Genomic DNA, 22,551 nt, shown 5'->3' with positions numbered 1-22,551 from the left:
AGCTCAACAGTCTTCTGCAAAAAGCCTTGTCTTAACCTCTTTACCCTATACTGAGATAGGCATAGATTGTGGCGAGTTATTTAAGCATCTAAGCTGTTCAAATTCATTCTTACATCAAATACATTAGCTTTGTCACTCCTGTGTTTTTTTCTTTAATTATCAATGTATCATTTGCGGAAAAACAGTCCTGCAAAAGTAAAGATTTCTCATATAAGCAACAAATTAGATGGTTATGAGGAGAGAGGATCTAGATGTCCAGAAAGCCATGATTATTACATCAGCTCAATTTTTAGGACAACTCCCAAGATGCGCTGACATAAAAAACAGAAGTAAAGGAAATATAGAAACAAAAGACTCAGGGTATTGCTTTGTACCAAAACAGACATTTCTATTTTTAGGAAAAAAAAACAAACCAGCAAATGTATTGCTGAACCGTGACTGGTGTCGAAAAGGGAGTTCCCCAACTATATAAGATTTGTCAACCTCTCCCAAAATAAACCAAATGCAGTTGGTTGTTTTTAAAATCTGGTAGGACCAAGTGACCCTATTTAAGGGAGTTAACATTTATTCTAGTCTCTTTGGTTGTCCTGAAGCTCCTATTTTATCTTAGTCACTTCTACAGTCTAGTCTTTCACAAGAACCTCTAAATCCAACCTTTAAGTCGTCTCCTACCCCGCGGCTCTTTTCTGAGTATGTCTGAGGGACCGGCACTCATCACACACTGGAAAAGAGGTTCCTGCGCTTTGTGCACTGCTCAGAAAGCGCCTCACCCCTACACCCCATGGAAAAACTTGGGATGAGACAAAGCATGCCATATACACTCCCATACGACAGAAGTTTGCCGTTCAGGAAACCAGGGATCAAAGGCAGTGTTGTAACGTACAACTGAACAACTGAAAAAACGAAATAGTACACTTTCCTTCTAGATATTACAACCATGTCTGGTAAGAAAAGAGGGGAGATCAGCAACTGCACGGGGATACAAAGAGACAGTAACATGAAGCAGTGTTTGGGTGCTAAAAACATTCACTTTTCAGGACCTGGAACACACAAGGATCATACACCGCTCTCCCAACAGCAGCCAGAACGCACACGTTGTCGTGGGTCAGCGTTGAGTAAAAGCCAGCACTGAAATTTGTTAAACCTCTTTGGACACACCACAGTGAAATCGAAAGGCCTGGATGTTCAAACTGCAGCTCCATCTTCCTCCGAGCCCTACATACAGCATTCCTTTGTATAGCCTTGGCTGCCAGCCCGCTGGTTTCACCACTGAATGCTGAGACGCGCAGTAAAGCTTTTATATTTGTGGAAGCACATTGAGAAAGTGCCAGTACACGTCTAAAATGCCACCAGCCTGTATCATCTTAACATCGCATGCAACATTAACAGAAGATTGATAACAAACACACGATTAAAACAGGTCTAACAAACCCAATTTAAAAAAGGAAATAAATTTGTAACTACTGCAATCTTTCTCCTTTTCATGATGACCAAATACGGTACGGTGGATCAGCTTTCAGCTCTCAGCAAGGCTGGGGGAAGGGGAAAGACTCGTTTAACAGTTGGTCCCATTTAGTCATACAAAGCTGGAAGGAGGCAAAAGGGTAATAATTTAGCGACGAAGAAACTCCAAAGACATAGAAAAGCATGGCAGCCTCCAGAGATGTGGTTTGCCAAAAGGCTGTTTTGGGGACGGACAGGGCTACAAAGCTGCTATTAAGCTTCAATCCTTAAAATAAGCCCATAAACTCAGAAAATATTTATCTGGAAGGGTGGCAGCCCAATAAAAGTTTTATGAATGTTTAAAAACTGCCCTGTCGAGGGGCTAGCCGCTCAGTCACCTCCCTCCCTCCTGAAAAACAACACATGCAAGAAAGCAGGCCCATGTGTCAGGTTCCCAAGCAGGAATGACAGGGCAGCCTGAAAAATGGCTCCTGTGCCCCCCCGCCCCAAGCCAGCACAGCACACGCATCTGCCCGTCCCTCCCACCGCCACCGGGACCAGAGCGCTGCCACAGCCTTCCCCCCGCTACCGCATCTCTCTAAGCCATCACCTGCCTCCACCCATTTTCTCTGAGACCTTTTTCTCCTCCCTGTTAGTTACCACCTGTTGGGGAAAAAAAAAATAATAAAAATCAGTCTATATAAATAAGTGACACCATGGGGAAATACAAAGCCAATCTGATTTTAAAGTTCATCTTTCTAAAAGCATCTTGGATCCAGAAATCATAAGAACATACAGTTCGTTCTCCTCAAATGAACTGGTCACTGTTAATTTGGCACTGGCTTACAGAGATGGACAGTGGGCCAAGTGTAAAGGGACAAGAAAAGTCCACTTTGGACTTCCACATGTCCCATTTTCTTAAGGTTTAAGAGGAAAATCAAGCTGAAGTAATGCAAAGACAGTGAATTTAAGTAAAAGAACATAAAATTCATTTATGAAACTCTGTGTGAAGCCTGGAAACGTCAGACAGAAGAGGGATGCTACTTCTCCCTCCTGCCGCACATTTTTTCCTTTCCTATCTCCCCACCATCACCAAACCTAAAGCCCCACACAAAGCTCAGCCAAAGAAGCTTGGCACCTTCCTTAAAATCCAGGGCAGGAATAATCATAGGCAGCAAAATCAAAATAGGATGGAAGATAAGAACCAGCAACCAACGAAAAAAACTGTTTGCAGCCAACCAGACTCTCACCGCTCACACACGGAACCGTTTCCACATTAATCAGGTCCAATTATTAGTAACAAATTTCAGAAAAATGAACTTCAACTTGTTCACAGTCATTCCACTCTTCCCAGGCAGCGCCATCCTACTTGGCTCCTTTATCCTTTTTTCCAAGTTAAGTGTACACAGACTTAAAGTCAACACAAACGCCCCCAAACAAAAATACCCCAACCTGGGGGCAGGACGGAGCCACCCACTCTTAAGGCGGAGGGTGTGACACGGGACGCCCCGGGCCGGCGGTGGAGGTGCAGGGCTGTGGCCAGCCCGGGGATGGATGGCAAGACAGATGTTTCCTGTCACCAGTGTCATGTTTGCGTTGTTACAGATTTTTATTATTTTTTTTTTTTTTAATGTATTGTGTTACTCCATCTACCTTAGTGGATTGTCCATCTTGTAAAATTCTTTTAATCACGTTATTTTCTTCTTATCTGCATTATCGATAATTATTTATACTATTATAATCTTGGTTTCAAACACTGGTTATAAACTTTGTTGCAAAGTTATTAAGGCAGGGACTCACGTACGTGCCCACAGATACAAGATGAATAATTTACTTTACAACTGCTCTGAAACGCTGTAACGTGATTTTGTTTCCCCACCACACTTCTCTACCAAAAAGGAAAAAAGAAAAAAGAAAAAAAAAAAAAAGAGAAGACTGGAGGGACAAAATCCAATCTGCCTTCCCCCAGAATCTCAAAGCAGCAATCTTCCTGAAGATGGCACAGCCCCGTCCTGAACCTGAAGCCTTGTTGGCCACTTCTTTCTGGGGGAGCGGAGCAGTGGCTGAGCCAGAGTTTGGCAGGAGTAAGTGCTCTGTTAGATTAAGTTTCAGCATAATGTTCTCGATAGGAATCGGAGCACCATCCCTAAAGTGCAACGGGAGGGTAAAACGCCAACCGTCAAGACGGATGGTTTGTTTTTATTTTTATAGAGATTTTCTAAACCTCAACTTTCACCTCTCAGACCCCTCCCCCTCCTGTTCTCAGTCACCTCCAATAGCCCATCTGTCTGCTTCATTTAATAGAAACCTATATTTCCCAGCTAATGGATGCATTTGGCTAAGAAGATAATCTCTTTGTGTTCGCTTCAGTTGTCACATTCCTGTTATCATATTAATACTGATTAAATGCGAAACCCAACATTGAAGTCGGACCCCACACATTATTTAAAAGCGACAAGATGTTCATAGTTTGTCTCAGCCAGCATGGAAGTGGCCTCCCACTCTGAACACCTCACCTTCCAGCTGGGATGCCACCCATATGGATTTTTACAGGACAGGATATTTCAATAGTGCCGTCCTATTTGAAACCACCGGATAAAGTTCAGGTTTCCTGAAAAGCTCTAGAACTGGTAAAAAAAACGTATCCCAAAAAAACCATGACATTGCACGTCAAGCAGCACAACACTGGGCGTGATAAGACAGGAAGGGTCAGTAGAGATTCTTGGCGCTCTCAGAAACGCCCAGCAGCAAATTCACAGTCCACGTTTGTGCCTCAGTTTCCCCCATCTGTACGCAAGGATATTTCCACGAGCTGCGATGTAGGTGCGCAGCTACTTTATGGGTCTGCATGGCTACAGACTGGAGGGGCTACAGAGAAATGAAGCACAAATCACCAGACGTCAAATCAGCGAAAACTAATTCAACAAACTCTGGGATTTAAGCCAACTTCATAACACGTCACATTTTAAAAGCAGCCAGTCACACATGTGATAAAGCACACTTCTAAACCTGAGCAAGGTCGTCCTCAAATTCCAGAACCATTCCGCTCGTCAGAACTGCACTGCAACAAGACCCAGATGAATTTTGCACTGTTCCTTTCTCACTTCTCGTGTGACCATTGAGAGTCTCTGTGGAGGAAGAAGGCTGGGATAGGACAGCCATGGAAATGAACCTCATGAGACACGTTCTAACTCACAGTATTGTTCAACACGTAGCCATCACTAATTTTTAAATAAAAATTATTAACACAGCTACTTATCTATTCAAGGTTTAGCCTAGTCAATTTAATGGACCACCACTGCCATTCAATAGAAGCACAAATTATAAGACTTAACCTCAAAGTTCTGGTGAAATCAGTCCTGTATGTCAGTGATTTTTCAAAACTGCAACTCAGGAAGGGCCTAAGTGACATGTACCAGTCATCTTTGTGTGCAAATATCAAGTCTGAGAATGGAAGCACAGTAATTCGTTACATATACTACACATGCAAATTATTTACGAGTTACTGAAGAGAGACCCAGCGTTCCAACCCCTCTGATTGCACCCCCCTTTCCTAGCGACAAGGACCTGCAGACACTCCACTCAGCCGGTACCTTTCCTAAAAAAAGGATGCAACACCTCCTGAGCAACTTTGGAGCAGATGAGGTTATACCGTGGTCAGGAAAGCTCCCCTGGGATGTCAAGAAGGCTAACCTAACCTTCTGAGATCCGTATAAACAAACAACTGAACATGGAGAGCCTTGAACCAGGGGACGGCTGTTTACCTAACCCCTGAACTGCAAAAGACATCAATCCCTGCCTTATTAAAGAAATGCATACGCCAGCCAGGCATGCCTGCTTCATCAGCGCTCTCCCGTTCACAGCTTCTCCGGGGTCGAAGGAAGTTCCAACAGGCCCCGTTCCATAAATAAAATCCTTCTGGCTGGCGATAACTAAATTGTATTAAGACTGGCTCAGACAGCTTCAATTAGAAATAATCGGCAGGGGTGGACTGAAATACCCTCCATCAATTTGCTTACAGCTGGGGTCTTTTCCTCCTTTTCCATCCCAAACCAATTCTAACTACCTGGTTCAATGAAAGGAGCAGGGAATCCATAACATGCTTCCACTTATTATATGTGTAATCCATATGTACGTATCCTGAAATCAAAACCACATCTAATATAAGAGTAAAAGCTTTAAGTACAGAGAGAAGCAACAGGTCTTTAACAGGAGATTCCCAACCATCAGCAAGCAAAACCTGGAAACTTCAGATTCTGAATAAGCACAGACCCTTCCCCCATTTTTACAGGATTTCTCTCTCTTTCACCATCCTAAAAAGCAACCATTTGTGTGTATAACAAATCCATCCTTTCTTTACGAAAAGTTAGAGAAAGTAAGATTATTCAACCAAGCTCATTTGCAAAATTCCACAGCACAGTCTCCTTACAAGTACCAATATTTTTTTTGTAAGATTTTGCTCTTTAATAAAGACGTTTAAAATCTGTTGTTAATCTACTTATAATTTTTTCCAAATGCCAAATAAAATTGATTTTTTTTCCCCTGTGCTTGTAAGAAACAAGTTTTAAATGAGAATCACTCCTGCTTGTGCTGCAGCATACATATTTCAGACGAAACCTAATCATATATTTAAGAGTAAACACTAGTGAAATGCACGATGATCAACTGGACAGAAGCAGCGAAGTTATTCTGTTTTCACAGGTGTGAGAAATTAATTTGATTTTCCATAGGAATATATTAGCAAAATGTAAAAGATAGACATATTTTAGAATTTTCTACAAAAACTTTCATTTTTATTTGGCCTTCACGTGGCTTAGTCAATGGAAAAGGGTTCTTAAAATATTCAACTTCTTTTAAAAGACAACAGAGCCTGGGTCATTAAATGCAAGCTTAAGTTTCACTTAAAGTAAAAATAAATAAATAAATAAAGATGCTGATAATTTGCCAAATAAGTCAATCTTGCTCTGAATACACACAATATCAAGACAGAAAAATAAAAACTACAAATAAACCCAACTACACACTGTCTTCAAACTTCTTACTTAGAGCATAACAAGGCAAATATGAGGAAAAACTAGGGAAAAAAAAAAAGTCAGGGACTGGGGAACCAGGCATCAGTTTCCACATGAACTCCAGAGGGACTATAATCTTCGTACATCTTCTGAGGAGGTACTTGTGAGAACAGTCGATTGTAATGAGCCATGAAAAGAAAACCCTCCGTTCATGATGTACAGCCTGCTCCTGTCAGCAGGAACTTGCATTCTTTAGCACGTTTTCAGTCCTTGAAAACGTCTTCTTTCTCTCCTGCCCGTAGCGTTACCTGGCACACGCTGCTTGGTGCAGCCCGTGTTACCATTGTGCTCGCTTGAAAAGATAATTCATTGCAATCATAAAGAAAACAAATACATATTCTTCGTGTTGTATTCATATTATAATAGCAGTCCTGATGTGCTGATACTTGAAGAACAGGCAGGCAAAGAGTCCCTTGCCTAACACATCCATACATTAACTGGTCAAATTAGAAAGGGAACGTTATCCTCCTTTCTCAGACAGAAAACTGAGAGGGTAAACAAATGAATTCAGAAGTAAATACCTACCTGGCAGCAAAACCATGTACTGAATTAAAAATCCTCAGGTGCGCAGCAAAAGACTGTACCATACAAACAATGTTCTTCATTTATACACAAAAGAGACAGTTTAGGATGAAACAACAGAGCAATTGGAGGGATGGCACAGGTCCATTTTCTTGGTTCAGGGTTCTGTAGTTGTTAATGCATCCACTTTGTAAAAAAAAAAAAAAAAAAAATTTAAAAAAAAGCAGCTGAGGCTGCTCAGGGTTGTGCAGGCAAGGATGGCTGGCAGAGGAAGGGGCTGAGAGGAGGCAAATGGCCAAACACAGAGGGAAATGAGTGGGGAAGGGAGAGCAGAGAGAGATCAGGGTAAGACATAAGAACAAAACTGGGTAGCTCATCAGGGCTTCCCTTGTAAGAAGGAAGAACAGGTTCTCTGAAATACCAAATTGTCTTGATTTCCTAATGTGGAATAGTTGGGAGGATGAAGGGGAAATGGTGGGGGGAAGAACTGAGGGCTCAGAGGTTTTAAAAAAAAAAAACCAACCAAACAACAAAACTACAATGATAAAACCCACAGCACAAAAGTACACAACACAGAATTCTCGTGATTGAAGTTGCAACCTCAGATATTAGATGAAGGGCTTTTCTAAGCAAGATGATGGCTTTTCTCTACCTATAACTTGTATTCCAGGTATTAAGTACTTGAAAAGTATTTTCTGCAGCTTTTAAAAATGCAATAATACTGTAGTTACGGGCAGGAAATGCTTTTGTTGCTTATGTAAAATATTATACAAAATCATGCTACAGCAGGACCCCCCCCCCATCAAAACAGGTCTATTGAAGCTCCAGTTATTTCCTATTCTTTATTAAACACTGAAATCCCTTTGTGAAAACACAAACCAAAGACTGCTCTACACAGACTTCCTTGAAATCAATGCACGCTATTAAGAACAACTATTTTTTTGTCCCCAAACTCAAAACATGGATCAGCCTCTCAAGGTTAACGTCCCTGTCACACAGCAGTGCTCACATCCACTAAGCCCTGGCCACTGTTGCAAGTCAATACTTCAAATAGCCTACAATTTGCAAACCACAAAGCTCTGTGCCTCCAGGAAGCCCCCATGGTGTATGTTTTTACTCAGACTTCAAACAGATATCAGAACAAACACTGGTGGAAAGGGAAGGTGAAAGGCCCAAGGGATGAACGATCAAAATCAAGTAAATAAGCACAAACAGTTTACAGAAAGGGAGAGAACTCTCATTGCAAGAGGGCATTCTGAATGCATGAGCTACCCTTGTAGAGGCACTTAACAAGATCAAAGTTAAATTACAGAACGGCTCGGAACATACATATTTTCCACCCAAATACTGCAAAGCCATGAGCGAGGCCTGCAGCATCCAAAGATGGCAGCTCCCGTTTGTCACACAAGAAAGCAGAAACGAAGGTGAAGGAAACAAGTCCTTCTTTGCCATCGTATAAAGAAACTACAGACCTGGGAACACAATCTACATCTCATGGCTTCCACCACTTTGCTCTGCGTAAGCAAGGGGGCTCTTGGAGAAAGCTGCCCACTGGAAGGGGGCCAGAGCGAGTGCCTCGAGAACAGCTCGCCCTGAGCTCCCGGGGGGCTTCAGTCAGCTCTCACCACCGCCAGCCGCCCTGCAGAACACAGCTCCACCTTAAACACCTAAAGAAGTAGAGGCAGCAATTATAACACGTGCAAATCCCCAGCATATTTTTTTTTTGGAGCATTTAACAATCACCTTAAAAGTACCGTGTTCTGGCAGCTCAAGTCCCGTAACCGAATCCCTAGGGATCCTCTGAATCCCTCACATGTACCTGCACTGACATAAGTCCTCGGCAAGAAAAAGGGCCTTTCCTTCCCGGGAGGACAACACTTAACTGAGCAGTGGAGAACTTCACCAAAACTGACAGAAAAGCTATTTTTACATTTATCAGGCATATATATTTTGTTACTCTTCAGAAGAAACTGTATTTGGTCCCTTCAGTAATTTTTTCAAGGGAGACACTGAAGCATCCCAAACCTGTAGTGGGCAGTACGAGGGTTCTTATGTTGAGCTAGGCAAGAATTAAATAAAAAATAGATATTCCCCTTTTCTCTAGGAGATATAAGCTACTATAGCATTTTTTGTTGTTGTTGTTGTTCTCTAAGGTTGTTCAGCCAAACTGTATAGACACATAATAAAAGCACTGCTAGCTATATTCTTTCTCAAGGGGAAAAAAAAATAAAATGTTTTCACACTTGAAATCACAGCAAGAGTGTATTGAATCTGCAAAATGAAACACCTAAGAAGGACAACAAAAAAACAAACAGAAGGTAGCCCATGCATCCTGCTCTTGTGTGCAGGACGTGTACTACACTAAACCTCTGGAGCATTTCGTGAAAGTAAGAGTGATCGTGTTGCTCCACGCCAGGTTCTAATCCAAACTGTTTGCAATCTCAGCAGCATAAATCCAGTGAAGTCAAAATTAAACATGGAATTTGGTCTGTAAGGAACAGGATACTTGGTCTGTAGTGACTGTAGCAAGACCTCTGCACTTAAAGTAAAAAATATCCTAAATGACAATGCAGAAAAAAATTTAAAACTTGACTATAGTTCTATTCTACAGTTGTATGTTTACGCAACTTTGCAACTATCACACGTGCAAAATAGAGTAGGATCGCTTTTATAGGGGAAATAAACTTGTTCATTTCCTCATTTTGAATATTTCATTTCGTCACTCACCAACACAGGTTCCCCCCACACACACACTCCCCCCTCCTTCCTTCAAAAAGCTAACCTACAGTGAAAGAACTCCATTTGACAAAGGATTTCCTAAGCACGTTAGGCAAGGCTCCTGACAGCCTGATAGGGGCAGTTTACAGAACAGCAGTATGAAGCCGAAAGCCATTAGATAACTTGGAAAAGGTCCCTGGATAAGTTAGTGGTGGTGCGATGGCAAATAGGAGCTCAGAACACAGCAGCCTGCTCAGCTACATCAATTACAGACACCTCCTGCCAGTGACCGAGACTGAGCAATAGGGTCCAAACGGCTTACAGCTGCTGTTGTAATTATTCAAATTTCAGCAAAGTAGCAGCTCTTAATATGTAGGATGCTTCTTTTCTCCCAGGGAATGCAACTTTCCACAATAACTACATTCCCCCAAAATAACAAAGCCTGGATTAACTGGAAAAACTTATGACCACAAGAGACCCTACAGAGAAGTAAGGTTATAATACACAGCAGCGCTACCAGCGCTCAGTTTCACCACAAATCTCAAGATAAGTGCACTTCTTTTGAAATCCCAGATCTTAAAAACATGCAACTGAGTGCAAATCTCAGTTTGTTTAATTTATGTATCTAGCTTTTGTGGCTTAGGAGAATCTTATATATATGACTTGAGTTTATCTAAGAAAAGAAACAATCTTTACAGAATTTCTTTCTTTCTTTTTTTGTTTTAATAAAAGAAAAATCTTTCTTTGGGGGCTTACCATTGTGAGTGCTTTGGACAGATGACTACCAGTGTCACTGCCAACTGAAATAACAACTGTTCAGTTTCAAAATACTTGTAAAAACCCACAATCATCTCCCAAGCTCTCCTCGCACTATCAGATCCACATTTTATCCTCAAACTAAGATAAACAAATTCTAACTATAGCATCTTTTTATTTTGCAACGGGGATCTGAAATTTAACTTTAAGATACCAGTAGAGCAATTGCTGTTCTTGGAGGCAAAAAAGGAAGCTGTTAATTAGCACGCACTCAGAAAAGCCTATTTTGGCAGCTAAATTCTCTACAGGCTCCATCTGCAGAGAGCAATCTCCAGCACAGAGATGGACTGGATGTTCCCTTCAGCCCTTCCTTTCAAGGGCTCACATTATAACACCACCAGAGGATCCACAGGTCAGAAGCAAATCCCCTCTACCCTGCACACCCCTACAGCGGCCTGGAAATGCTGGCAGAAATAATGGAGGGCAAAATAAGCTGTTACTGACATAAAACTTCAGAGACCAAGAAAGATGGAGAGGTGGGGACAGCGGCAGAGGTATAAAGAACAGAAGCAGATGGGAGAGAGGGAAGAGCATTAGCAGAATCCAAGCCAAAGCGAAGTGGGGCTCGGTGGAGATTGGAAGCTTATAATAAGAGAAGAAAATGTAAGTGATCTTCAAGTGGGGTTTTTTGGGATCCTCCCCCCCAAGTGGTAGAGGTTCTGGAGAAGTAAAGATACTCATGCTATGGTCAAACGGATCCCATCTGCTGGAACTATTTTTCTTTTTTTAATAAGATTTTTTTTTCCTTTAGTCGCACAAATAATTAATTTCATATTTACTGCAGGACTTCAATGAAGCGCAAAAAATAAAGGAGTTGATTACTCAACCGAGGAGAACAAAATAGTACAGGACAACAGGTCAATTAAGAAGCATCGCCCCAAACCAGCAACGTTTTCCTTGTGTGTGTCGGTGTGGGGAATGCAATCACGTAATTGGACCTGGTATCAGAATTCATCTGCACAATGGAGAGCTAATTAAGATATTCTTTTTTATATTCCAAAGTTTTAAATGCTTAACTTTGTCACCTTAATACTCTTGTCTTTTCAAAGTAATTTTCTTTAGATTGAGGCAGCGCCTACATCCTTACTGCTTTCAAAATACCAAACAAAAAGCTCACAAAAACATGCTTTGCAGAGTAGAAGTAATAAAAATAATCACCTAAGCACAAACACAAAAGCCATCAAAGCCCAGAGTTAAAGCTGGGTTTGCTTTAAGGCTAAGCTCACGCTATTGCAAGTATAAGGTGCTTTGCTATTCAGGGTAGGAGGAAGGGCTCAGCACACATTGCTCTAAAGCACCATCTAACAATTGGGCAGAGCAAGACGACTTTTTCCTGAAGACCACCCATCGCCCCAGCTTCAAGGGGAGCGCAACAGTCATTGCTGTCTGTGATGAGTAGGGAACAAACACAGACTACAGCACATGGTGTAGGACCACCAGTGGTCCGTCCATTGCGTTAATGACAATTTCCCATGGCTCCTCTTGCACAGGCGTAAAAAGGGAGTGTGTGGGGAAGGCGCCATCTCCTTTTCAACTAACCCAGGAGACCACCGTATAGCCTATACTTTACCCAAAACAAGGGCTTAGACAGGAGCTAGACCTTTTCCTTCCCCAGAAGCACTCGAACACTGTGTCACCTGGTGTCTGATAATTTATCATCCAAGTCTGCCTGACCCCAGAAGAACAACCTGCTGAAGAGACACTCCAATAGCAACTTGAAATCCAAAGAGTTTTAATCTCCCATGAGCACAGCACCAGCTCTAGATACAATGACCAGCTGCCTCTGAAAACAATCTTACAATCAACACATCACCCCTTCAAAGCCCTAAGTTTAGAGGCTCAGTCCTACAATTCCGCCACTACAGTCAAGACCAGGATCTACTGCTGCTACATGGATGAGACAGCCAGCCAGTTAATAAGTTAACACTTCCTTGACTTCTGTTTTCATTCAGAAGGAATGTGCACAAATCTTGACCTTGATTCCACAAAAAGAACGCTCTAAGGTCAATAAATCTGGATATTTGGCTACAAAGGTCAATGTGGGCCTACAGGATGTCCCCACTTAAAGGTAGGCTTGATTCCTTCAGGCCATCCTTTTTGTGTAACCGCAGCACAAACTCCCAGTTCCTATGTGGTCACCAGGACTTTCACACCGCTACAGTTTAATCCGCTCAAGAGGGGATCATACAGGGAAGTGATGCTTCCCTGGCAGCAATCCTCTCCCAGCCTCTGCCCATACTACACCAGCCAACTTTCACAAAAAGGAGAGAAGGAGATTTATGCTTGAAGTACCCCTTAAGGATTTTAGGTTTTGTTTGGTTTAGAGGGTAGGGGAAGAGAGACTGCGAAAGAACAAGCAGAGCTAATCTCCAGCTTTTAAATAAAACACAGCTACACAGATTTCTTTGCCCTTGGGCTTTTGTTTTTCCTCTTGACTGAAATCCTGCTCAGCCTCACCTGATACTGACAGGGATGGCAACCCACCAGACCCTTGCAGCCAACAATTTTTTTATTTTCTTTTATTAAAAGAGCAGCCAGGCTGGGCAAACATGGACATTAAATATGCCTAAATTTCATTTGGCCTAAGAGAAGAAGATTATCCTATTTTAATGCAACACAAGCAAAGAATTCCAAGTGTCAAGATCTCCCACAAAAAAGTATGCTACTTAGTGACAGGACGTTTAATTATTCTCAGTGCAATGAAAAGGCTTAGACTGCCCCATTCCCGCTGATGTCAGTAAGGACTGCCCGCCAAATTACAAAATTGGGAATATGATATTTATCTACAGTCAACTATTTAAAGCTTGTCTCCTACAGTTGTTTAAAAAAAACAACCAACCAAACAAAAAACAACCCTGTAACTAATATTCCACAAATGCCAGCTACATTGGTGTGTTGAGAGCTACCTGAAGAAAGTGAGACACCCCTCGAATAATAATAATTAAAAAATATCAAAAAAGAACACAATTAAGATATTTCTGAAGGGGGAAGTTACAGAAGACAATGCAATACACAAATTATTTTACTGTTGCATTTTTCCATCTTTGCATAACTCTAATTTCCCTCACACTATTTAACCTCTATTCGACTTCCTTAGGTAGAGTGCTAAAAAATAATCGATTTGAATCCCACTTTTACATCCACAATTTTTAACTGGAATCGAAATTATGCAGAGTAGTGCTGTTCACCCACAGCTCCTACATCAAAGCTTTCCCACTATGTCAGGAACCACTTCCCAAGCCAGTGTGGGATCCCATCCAATGAAAAAAGTATGTGACAAAACAGAAAAATACCAAACCAAGACACGCCATCTCCACAATACGCTAAAGGGGAAACATATTTAGCATTTCTACCCTTTAATTTCACACAGAAGAATATGGGAGATTCTCAAGAATGAGGCACATTAGTTAATTCTTACCACTTTAAGTCATCTTACACCAGCAGTGCAGGATGCCAGAGGCACTGTGTGTCCTGAACTGGGGGGGACACCCGTGCTGTTACTTCGGAACAGATTTTTATGGCGCCTTCAACCTCTCCGCCACGACAAGCAGCAAAAACAGTGAAAGCAGACTTGCCCTCTCATAGGCAATAACACTTACAAAAGGCAAGGCAAAAAGTTACTGGCAACAAAAGACAAGTTCAACTAAGTTTGTCTTCACCTGTTGTAAGAAACTTGAAACTACCGTTATCCCTTACAGCTAAAAAGAAGAGCAAAGTAAAAAAAGCTCGTATTCTAATACTTTCATTTGTATCTCTTCTTATGAAAAGGGTGCTTTTTATTACATTTAAATTTGCTCAATTCAGAAGTGTGTTCGGCTGCCATGACTGTTAGATATGCACTGCTTCTTTCGCATTAAGAAATAAGGTAGCGTTTAACTCATCTCACGTACAGCAGTTTTTACCGTGTCGAGTCAAAAAGAGAAGAGGGGAATTCGCAGTCAAACACACCGCAGTGCCTCAGAAAGGACAAACGCTTTACTAGCAACTAGACAGTAAAGACAGACAGAAAGGAAAGTGAACTATGCCTGAGATATCACATATGCTCCAATTAGATTTTTAAAGTCACTACATTTTACAATAATTAAACACAAGACAAATGCAACATGCCAAAACCAATGAAGAGGGCGTATCTAGAGCCAATCTTTTAAAAGATTTTAAGAGATGTCATGAGACACATCAACACATCATGATTTTGCAAACCAAGCAGAGTTTTACAGGGTCAATTCTTGGGTGAGAGACAGTTAAACAGAATCTACAATTAGTACTAAGTTATTCAAACGATTCACTGAACTTTCCTCTGAATTTCTTATCAACTGGCATGACATTCCTAGGTGCAACTGATGTTGAAATAAGCGTTTTCCAAAGACTATTCATTGTTAGCTTTTGTCTTCTTTAGAATAAGACACTTAAACATACAGTTCCTGCCTCCCCAAACCTGTTCTTGATTTCAAAGGTGAACAATACACCTCACTCATTTACCTTGACTATAAAACCAGCGTTCCCATTTACAACTAAACCAGCTGCCACCTAGCACCCACCTCAGCAAGAAGCACTTCATCAGTAGCTCGCTCCCTCATGCACACACACAAGCGTAACTCACACGGCACTGGCGTTTAAATTGCCTTTCAAATCCTGTTTGTTTTTTAAGCAGCTTGTTAAACTAAGCAAAACTCTCTTACAAATTTAGAGATTATGTCCTCCTTTCTATATATTTGATCATACAACCAGTCTGGAAAGTAAGCGTCATCCTGACGATTAACATGCCTTGAAAACTTTTTCCTCAGCTAAAACACAAACAGCTCCACAAGCTAGCCCTACAGAATAGCACATCTGCTGGCAAATACTTTTCTTTTTTTTGAACTAGATGCTGCTGCAAACAGTCTAGAAAGTAGGTTATACCTTGTCATTCAGGCGATAAAAGTGTGCCTGAACACAAAACCAGAAACGAGATGAAAAATACACTGTCCTTCTACTTTCCACCACCCCGCTGCCTGCTTTACTCTGACACAGGCACTACACCAAGCAGCCAGGCAAACTGCACGCGTGTTCTCAAAATGGAATTACATCTTTTTCCTCCGCATAGATGAGCTGGCAGTGCAAGAAATCTCTGCTAAATAACATCTCTCACTAGTCAAGTTACACTTTGCTTTATTTCATGCTATTAGCTTTACTTCTACCTCCTTGGACCACCCCTAAGGGATTCTTCTCCATTATGCTCTTCAAATACTTGCAGATAATCATATCTCCCACTTAGACATCATTTAGCCAAGTTTCATGCATTTCTTTTCATCTTCTTTCCCTCATAAATCAATCCCTTCAGCCTCTCCAGCATTCTTACTGCTCTTCCCTGAATTTCTTCCAAATTGCTGACATCTTTCAGCGACTGAGGAACTTCCAATTGCATGCTGTACTCTAGATGTGTTTTTTGTACTCTAAAGAAAGATAATTAAGCCTTTTCAAGAAATATTAATGCTCCAAAGTCTGGAATAAATATAAATCAGAGATTGCATTTTTGTTTTCCAGAATGGATAGTAATTATCCCCATTTCACAGAGCAGCAGTATCTGACTTATTGCTGCACACAAGCACTGCCAGAATAAGAAACAGATCCGTGTTCTGCCATTCCCAGTCGCGAGGTCTGCCAAGTTTCAGCCCACAGACGACGTAAGACCACGTTCCCAGGCTGTGATCTATAGGCAAACACAAGCCATTTCCAAGTGACTGCGGAACAACACTCGGGGAGCCCAGCGCTCCCCGGGAGCGGGCACGGCCCTGGAGGCTGCGGGCACCAGCGGGACCACGTACCACCCTCCAACACGCCCTGGTCTGCTGTTACCTTAAGCAGTCGGGACACAAGCCTCCGGTACATCTACCTGACTTTTATTGCTCCAGAGATTTGTTTCTAAAACCAGCCCTCAGCTACCATCGGGTTAACCACCCGAACACGCCATCCAATTCCAGAGGCTAGGACTGGTTCTAAATACGAGAGGGCTGACCGACTGCCAGGCTGAGGCAATCCAAGGCAGTTTTCAACTTGCACATTTCCTTCCCTCCCCTCCCGCCCCCCCCGATACATTTGTGAAGGAATCACAGGGAAATAACTTCAGAAAAATTAAAAAGAGCTCTTCACAAAATAAATCTGTAAGAGAGACTTATATGAGGAGAGGCAAGGCTGAAGAACGGGGGGGAAGGGAGAGAAGAGTCTGATCAGTTAAATTTAATAAAAAAAAAAAAGCCACTGAAAACCCACAAACAGGATGCAGACACATTAAAAAAGCAACACTGACCTAACGAAGGAATGTGAACTGCAGTTGACTTAAACAGCATCACAGCAATAGCCCTCCCCCTACGCACAAATCTCCGCAACTCTTAAAGACACAGGTTTTTAGGCTCTTCCAGCTTCCGTGGGTCTTCCCCCTGCTAGCCACGCGTTGTTTGATACTCTCAGCTTGAGCTAATTTAGCTTATTGCCTCTTCTTTCCAGACATCAAGAGTACCCAAGTTTGACCCAGCCTAAAGCAAAGCGAACTAAGTTGTATTATTCTGCCTACCTTAGAGAGGTATTAAATTCTAGTATTCTGCTACGTATTCTTCTGGTTGAAAGAACAAACTATAAAGGGTCCTCTGTCTCACGGTCTGCTGTTAAACATCTGAAGAGTATAACCAAGATTAGATAACAAACACCTTGGTGAAACGTATCATTTCTTCCCACTAACTCAATATGCAGAGCAAAAAGCGATTTTTGAAATCTGTATACGATTTTCTCAATATGACTGCTGGTTCGCAATTATAGTTCCTGCTTACATCCACAATGGCGATAAAGACTCATTATTAGGCTTCTCCCTGTCCCGTGAAGAACCATTTCCTACATCCATGTAGGAATGTGGAAATGGCAACGTAAACACCATCCTCCTGCAGGTCTTCTCTTTCATCGTATTTTTGCCTCCAGGAGACAAAATCTACTAAAACCACTACATTTTTTAAGCAAGATATCATCTTGATTTTCAGCTTGAACCCTTTTCAGCGTTAAGGTCATTTACACATCATTTCACCACCTACCTAAAGGTACCCATCTCAGTGAAGGCTTAAAAGCTTTTCTGTACTAGAAAATGCAAAACGTACGTATCTGGTGCAACTTCTTTCTTTAAATATGCAGTGTGCTTGCTAACTAGGCGCTCAGACCTATCTGCAAAAAGTCTAGCATTTGATGACAAAAGCGGAATAACTGCTAGGATAGAACGCAGGTGGTTTTCTGTCTGGTCAGAAATTCTAATCTTCTGATGGGAAGAAGAGAGGAAATTTGCTGAGGGTCAAAATTAGTGCAGTTGCATCAAGCCTTAAATTAAACAGAAAACAGTCCATTTTCAGCAAGAAATCAGGAAACTTCAGTTTTTTCTATAGATCAGTCTCTATGCGATTGTTTGCTGTTATAGAACATCGAGATTTCTTTTCTCCACTTGTCCAACAGAAATAAACCAAACAGAAATAAAATCTTATCCCACAATCTGAGTTAAACGCAGCGCCTATTACTGCCTTTTGAAAAGGCTCGGAACAACTTTCCTAACTTAAAAGGAGGACAAGAAACAAGCCACTAATGACACTTAAGAACTCTAGCACTCATCATTCCCCATGCTCTAACCTACGGAGGCATAAATCCTTGCTGTAATTCACCGAGGATGAAAAATACAGTAATATATAATTTCATAAAAACAGGAGACACAAGCAATAAAAAAGCCTCTCAAGATCTCCAAAAACTCATTTATCAAGCAGCTTTTGCTTGAAGGCAAGTTCGGTAACAACATGCAGAACAGAGCCAATTTAAGGAACTTGCATCCACTATACTATATTTAATAAGTAGCTACAGGTAAAACTGATTGCAGGTTTGCTCTCCTTTATTTGTTCAGAAGGGCTCTGGTGCAAATCATCCCTCTATTGAGAGGAGAGATTTCCACAAACCTTTCTGGGCAAAGCATGATTTTTATGTCACTGCCACTCAACAAGAAGTCATTCTGAGACCTGACTTTGTTGGCACAGGAGATGCGGCTTCAGGCCATTCAGTCCCACAGCGTAAGCCACAGCCACCGTCATTTACTTAGAAGAGGTACAATCCACCAAATCAGCAGCGGTTCAACTGTGCACAAGCCGATTTCAGAACTTCAGCAGGCTACTGGTGACATTCAGACTTGCAATACAGGAAGATGCTCTACGCTTAACGTAGATTAGTATTTGTTAGCTGAGAAGCACCCACCTGGAATTCGGATTTTAAATTTGCCACTTTGTCCAAAACCGCCATCTATTATTCCATCTTCTCCTGTAGAGAGTTTGACTTTTAGACCCACAAAAATCTGGATGTTTGTTTCCTTTTTAAACAACGAACGACCGATCACGCTGTAGTCATCCATCACCTGCAAAAAAAATTGGGCTTCATGAGTCTACAGTCTAAAGTGACAAGAAAAATTATACCAATGAGAAGTTTGGTGACTTCGACCACCCTGCCCTTAGAAAACCATTTACCTGCAAATGAACAAAACTTTAGATGTGTCATCAAAACAGCTGAGTTTAAGGCAATTTGTAGAAGACTTTGTGAATCAATATATTTCTGCTTTCACCACCTTTCTTATAATAGAGGAAGAACAATGCCTGCATTAGAACAAGCTGTAAAGATCAGTTAATTAAAATCTCTTTTCTGCTTTGAAACGTTTCTGTGAAACTCACTTAAGTACCTATGCTCACAAAAAGTTTATTCCATTACTTAAGGTACAGCTAAGTACATTATCACCTACACAAACATTCTCCGTCTCTCAGCTCCAGACCCACACTCCAACAGCTACACTTCCAAAGAAATGACAGAATTACTCAGAGTTTCTAAATAGAGCCTTTTAAATATTCACCTTTACATACACATTGATTTGTTAAACTAAAAGCCTTATGACCATTGTATCCAATTTTAATTTCAAGGTTTGTAACCCAGTGGGAAGAACCATTCCAAGTTGAATTCTTAATTAAGCTATCAGGAACAAGAGGCAGCAAGGTTGGTGGGTAAGGCGAGATAAACAACCCTCCCTCAGGCATTACAAAGTATAAGGTGCAGCCAAGTGAGCCTAATCCTGTAGGTGTGAATATCCTCCTATACCTGACGCCTGGAGTTAGTCTACCTCGTAGCCGCGGCAAGAACATTTATTTACTTATCAGAAGAAATAAGGGCATATTACTTAAATCTTTTCAAGCTTTTTTTTTTTTGGTGGCAAAAGTTGCAGCTCTTCTTCATATCTTCAGAGCGCTTTTTAGATAAAACTAAGTGTTTCAAAGACCAAAATGACTTGGAACAGTACAGAACTATAACCAATTCTGAACACTCCCCTTTATTTGGTTTAAATGATGGCTCACAGTATTGCTGGTTTATGAAGATACTCTCCTTCCCCGAAGTCTCCTCTATAAGCAGTAGTGCACATACAGACTCAAGTCCCCAGCATTATTGTTTATGATTTTCTTACATATGTATGCCTCTATTTTAATGCCAATCTCAGTATGGCAGTAAATCTAGCATCAGAAATTTTATTTTTGTCTTATTTGAAATGGGGTTTACTTGCATAGCTAAGAAAGAGCCTTGAAAGGGCCGTGCAATATTAGAGAGCACTGGCAGGACCTCATCCTGTCCCACACCATGTGAACATACAGGATGAGAAACGTCTACAGCCCGTCTTCCTCCTCTTACATGGAAGCTGTGGCTGCCCCATCCCTGCAGGGTTCAGGGCCAGGCTGGATGAGGCTTTGAGCAGCCTGGTCTAGTGGCAGGTTTCCCTTGATTGTGGCAGGGGGGCTGGAACTAGATGATCTTCAAGGTTCCTTCCAACTCAAACCGTTCCATGATTCTATGAGATGACAACAGCAGAGGCAGCTCTGCTCCCAGCTGGGTACAGACTCAAGGCTTTGGGCAGAAGCATTCAGATGCCTCCACAACGTTTGCTGCCTGAACATCCGCTCCTCATCTTTTCCCAAAAGGTCATGTTTCTGGGTTTTTTTTTTTTTTTTTTTTTTGGTGTGTCTGTCCTCTCCCACTCCCTCAACAAGCACTGCTTCAAAATAGCTTGTGAACCATTAAAGGCAGTATCACCACTTGGCAACCTCTGCCTTAAATTTAAAACTGAATAATGTCTTTTACTAGAGCCATGGGTAACAGGTGGTGGTAGAGGGGGAAGATAAGCTTTCGGGCAGGCACTTGCCTTTCTTTGGGTCTGAAATAAAGACTAGCAGAAAAAGCAGCTGTTAATTCCAACCTGAAGAAGCACTTACATTCTCAAAACTTTCTTCATTTTTCCAGTTGCATTAGCTGGTAAAATGAAAATATTACTTCTTCCTATAAAACTTTTATTCCTAAAACAAGAATTTCAAAACTGAACATTCCTCTCCTCCACCACAGGCTAACGTGCTTCTTACCCCTGTGTTTGAAATACAGGTGCTCTCTTACACTCCAGTGAGGATCTTCCATCTATCTATTATTTCTGTAGTTATCCCCCCAAAATGGCACAGGAAGCCAACTTTAAAGACAACATAAACATCTTTTATTTTTCCAAGAGCACTTCAAAGTTATCTTTAACTTAATTAAAAGGGACTTACAGGGTGAGCAATCATAGTAGGCTAGCATGGTTCGGTTTAGAGCCTCCCGAGCAGGGCCGTCAGAAAAAACTCAGAATGATTTCTGTGAACAAGTGTTACAGGCACCACGTGCCTCTGAGTAAACCGGTAATGATAACCTACAATTGACGGTCATGACAGCAACAAAACCTATCACCACCGAGGTATGCCATAGTCACTTAATACCTTTGATTTTAAAAAAACTCATCTTTTATAAGTAAATGTGCTCTTTAGGGTCTTGGCCTTGCATACACAGTTTAGGAAAGTAACTGAGGTCTCCAGCTGCACTGTTCCTTTCACTCTAATTAATGGTCAACCTGTTAAAAAATTCCCTCCTTTAGCTGATCAATATGTTCTGTCCATATCCCCATTATTACTGGGGCACCTCCGTAGGCCATTAGAAAAACAAGTGCTTTAGGGGTGCTGAGATAATAAGTGATTAGTGACTTGCCGCTGTGGCTGTTTGGATTGAAACTTTTGTGACCCAAAGTCTCAGACTCGTATGCTAAATACTGTACATCCCACCCTGTGTCGTCCGCCCCCCTCAGTTAGCCTATCATCCATTTATCCCTGACGAAGACTAAATAATAAGAGAATGCCCGATATAACAAGAACTAATATAACTGATCAATCTTTGCAGTAAAATAAAAGGGTGAAGGAGAGGTAATTGCTACGAAGGAAACCTCATTTTCTCAACTTTAAGACCATATTAGAAAAATAAAAGAAAAAATTTTGGTTTAGTCTTGCTTTGTCAAAAGGCAAAAGAAACGCATGTTGTTCTCCCCAACTGAAACTCAACACTTCCAATTACTTTACCAGCAATTTACCTCCAATCGCTGGATTTTAAGTTAATCCCCTTTGAGTTCTCAGAACATCTACAATGGCAATCACTTTGCCTATTAGCTGAACAGCCTTTTGGGAGATCTTTCTGCTTTTCTCTCAAACACTCTTTTTTTTTTTTTTATAAAATATTATTAACTTAAAAAGCCAAATGCCGCAAAGACAGTAAGGGATACGCAGTCTGCTCTGTAGCAGCAGCAAGGGGCCTAGCAATGAGGGCAGACTAATTTTATTAACTTCAGGGAAACTTCAAAAAGCTTTAGGGCTTTAATGCCAGACAGAGACGACCCCAAAAGTCAGTTTAAGTGCTGCATAAACAAAGGATTAGGGCAAGAAAAAGCTGAAGGCTCCTTGCATTTCTTGTTTATATTGTCATATGACCTAGTAGGAGTGGGAGAGGGCTGCCTCTCTGACTTTAATCCCCCATGGTGTACAGTGGCGTTTCAGTTCACTGACCTACATTACGATAATATTTTTTTAAATTTATGGGCAGAGGTGCAGCATCA

The 22,551-nt window shown here is 41.4% G+C and overlaps 1 protein-coding gene across 1 annotated transcript in view; it reads right to left on the bottom strand.

The window, feature by feature from the left end:
• EEFSEC (eukaryotic elongation factor, selenocysteine-tRNA specific) overlaps positions 1-22,551 on the bottom strand; it is a 130,404-nt gene that overhangs the window by 25,785 nt on the left and 82,068 nt on the right. Inside the window, exon 6 of the mRNA XM_063348208.1 lies at positions 18,819-18,975. Within this exon, the coding sequence (XP_063204278.1) occupies positions 18,819-18,975 (157 nt within the window). The remainder of the gene's footprint in view (positions 1-18,818; positions 18,976-22,551) is intronic.

This window comes from Chroicocephalus ridibundus, chromosome 10 (genome assembly GCF_963924245.1).
Source record: "Chroicocephalus ridibundus chromosome 10, bChrRid1.1, whole genome shotgun sequence".
In the NCBI taxonomy this organism is placed as follows: domain Eukaryota; kingdom Metazoa; phylum Chordata; class Aves; order Charadriiformes; family Laridae; genus Chroicocephalus; species Chroicocephalus ridibundus.
Note: the sequence above shows the minus strand (reverse complement) of the source record. Positions and strands in the feature narration are given on the sequence as shown.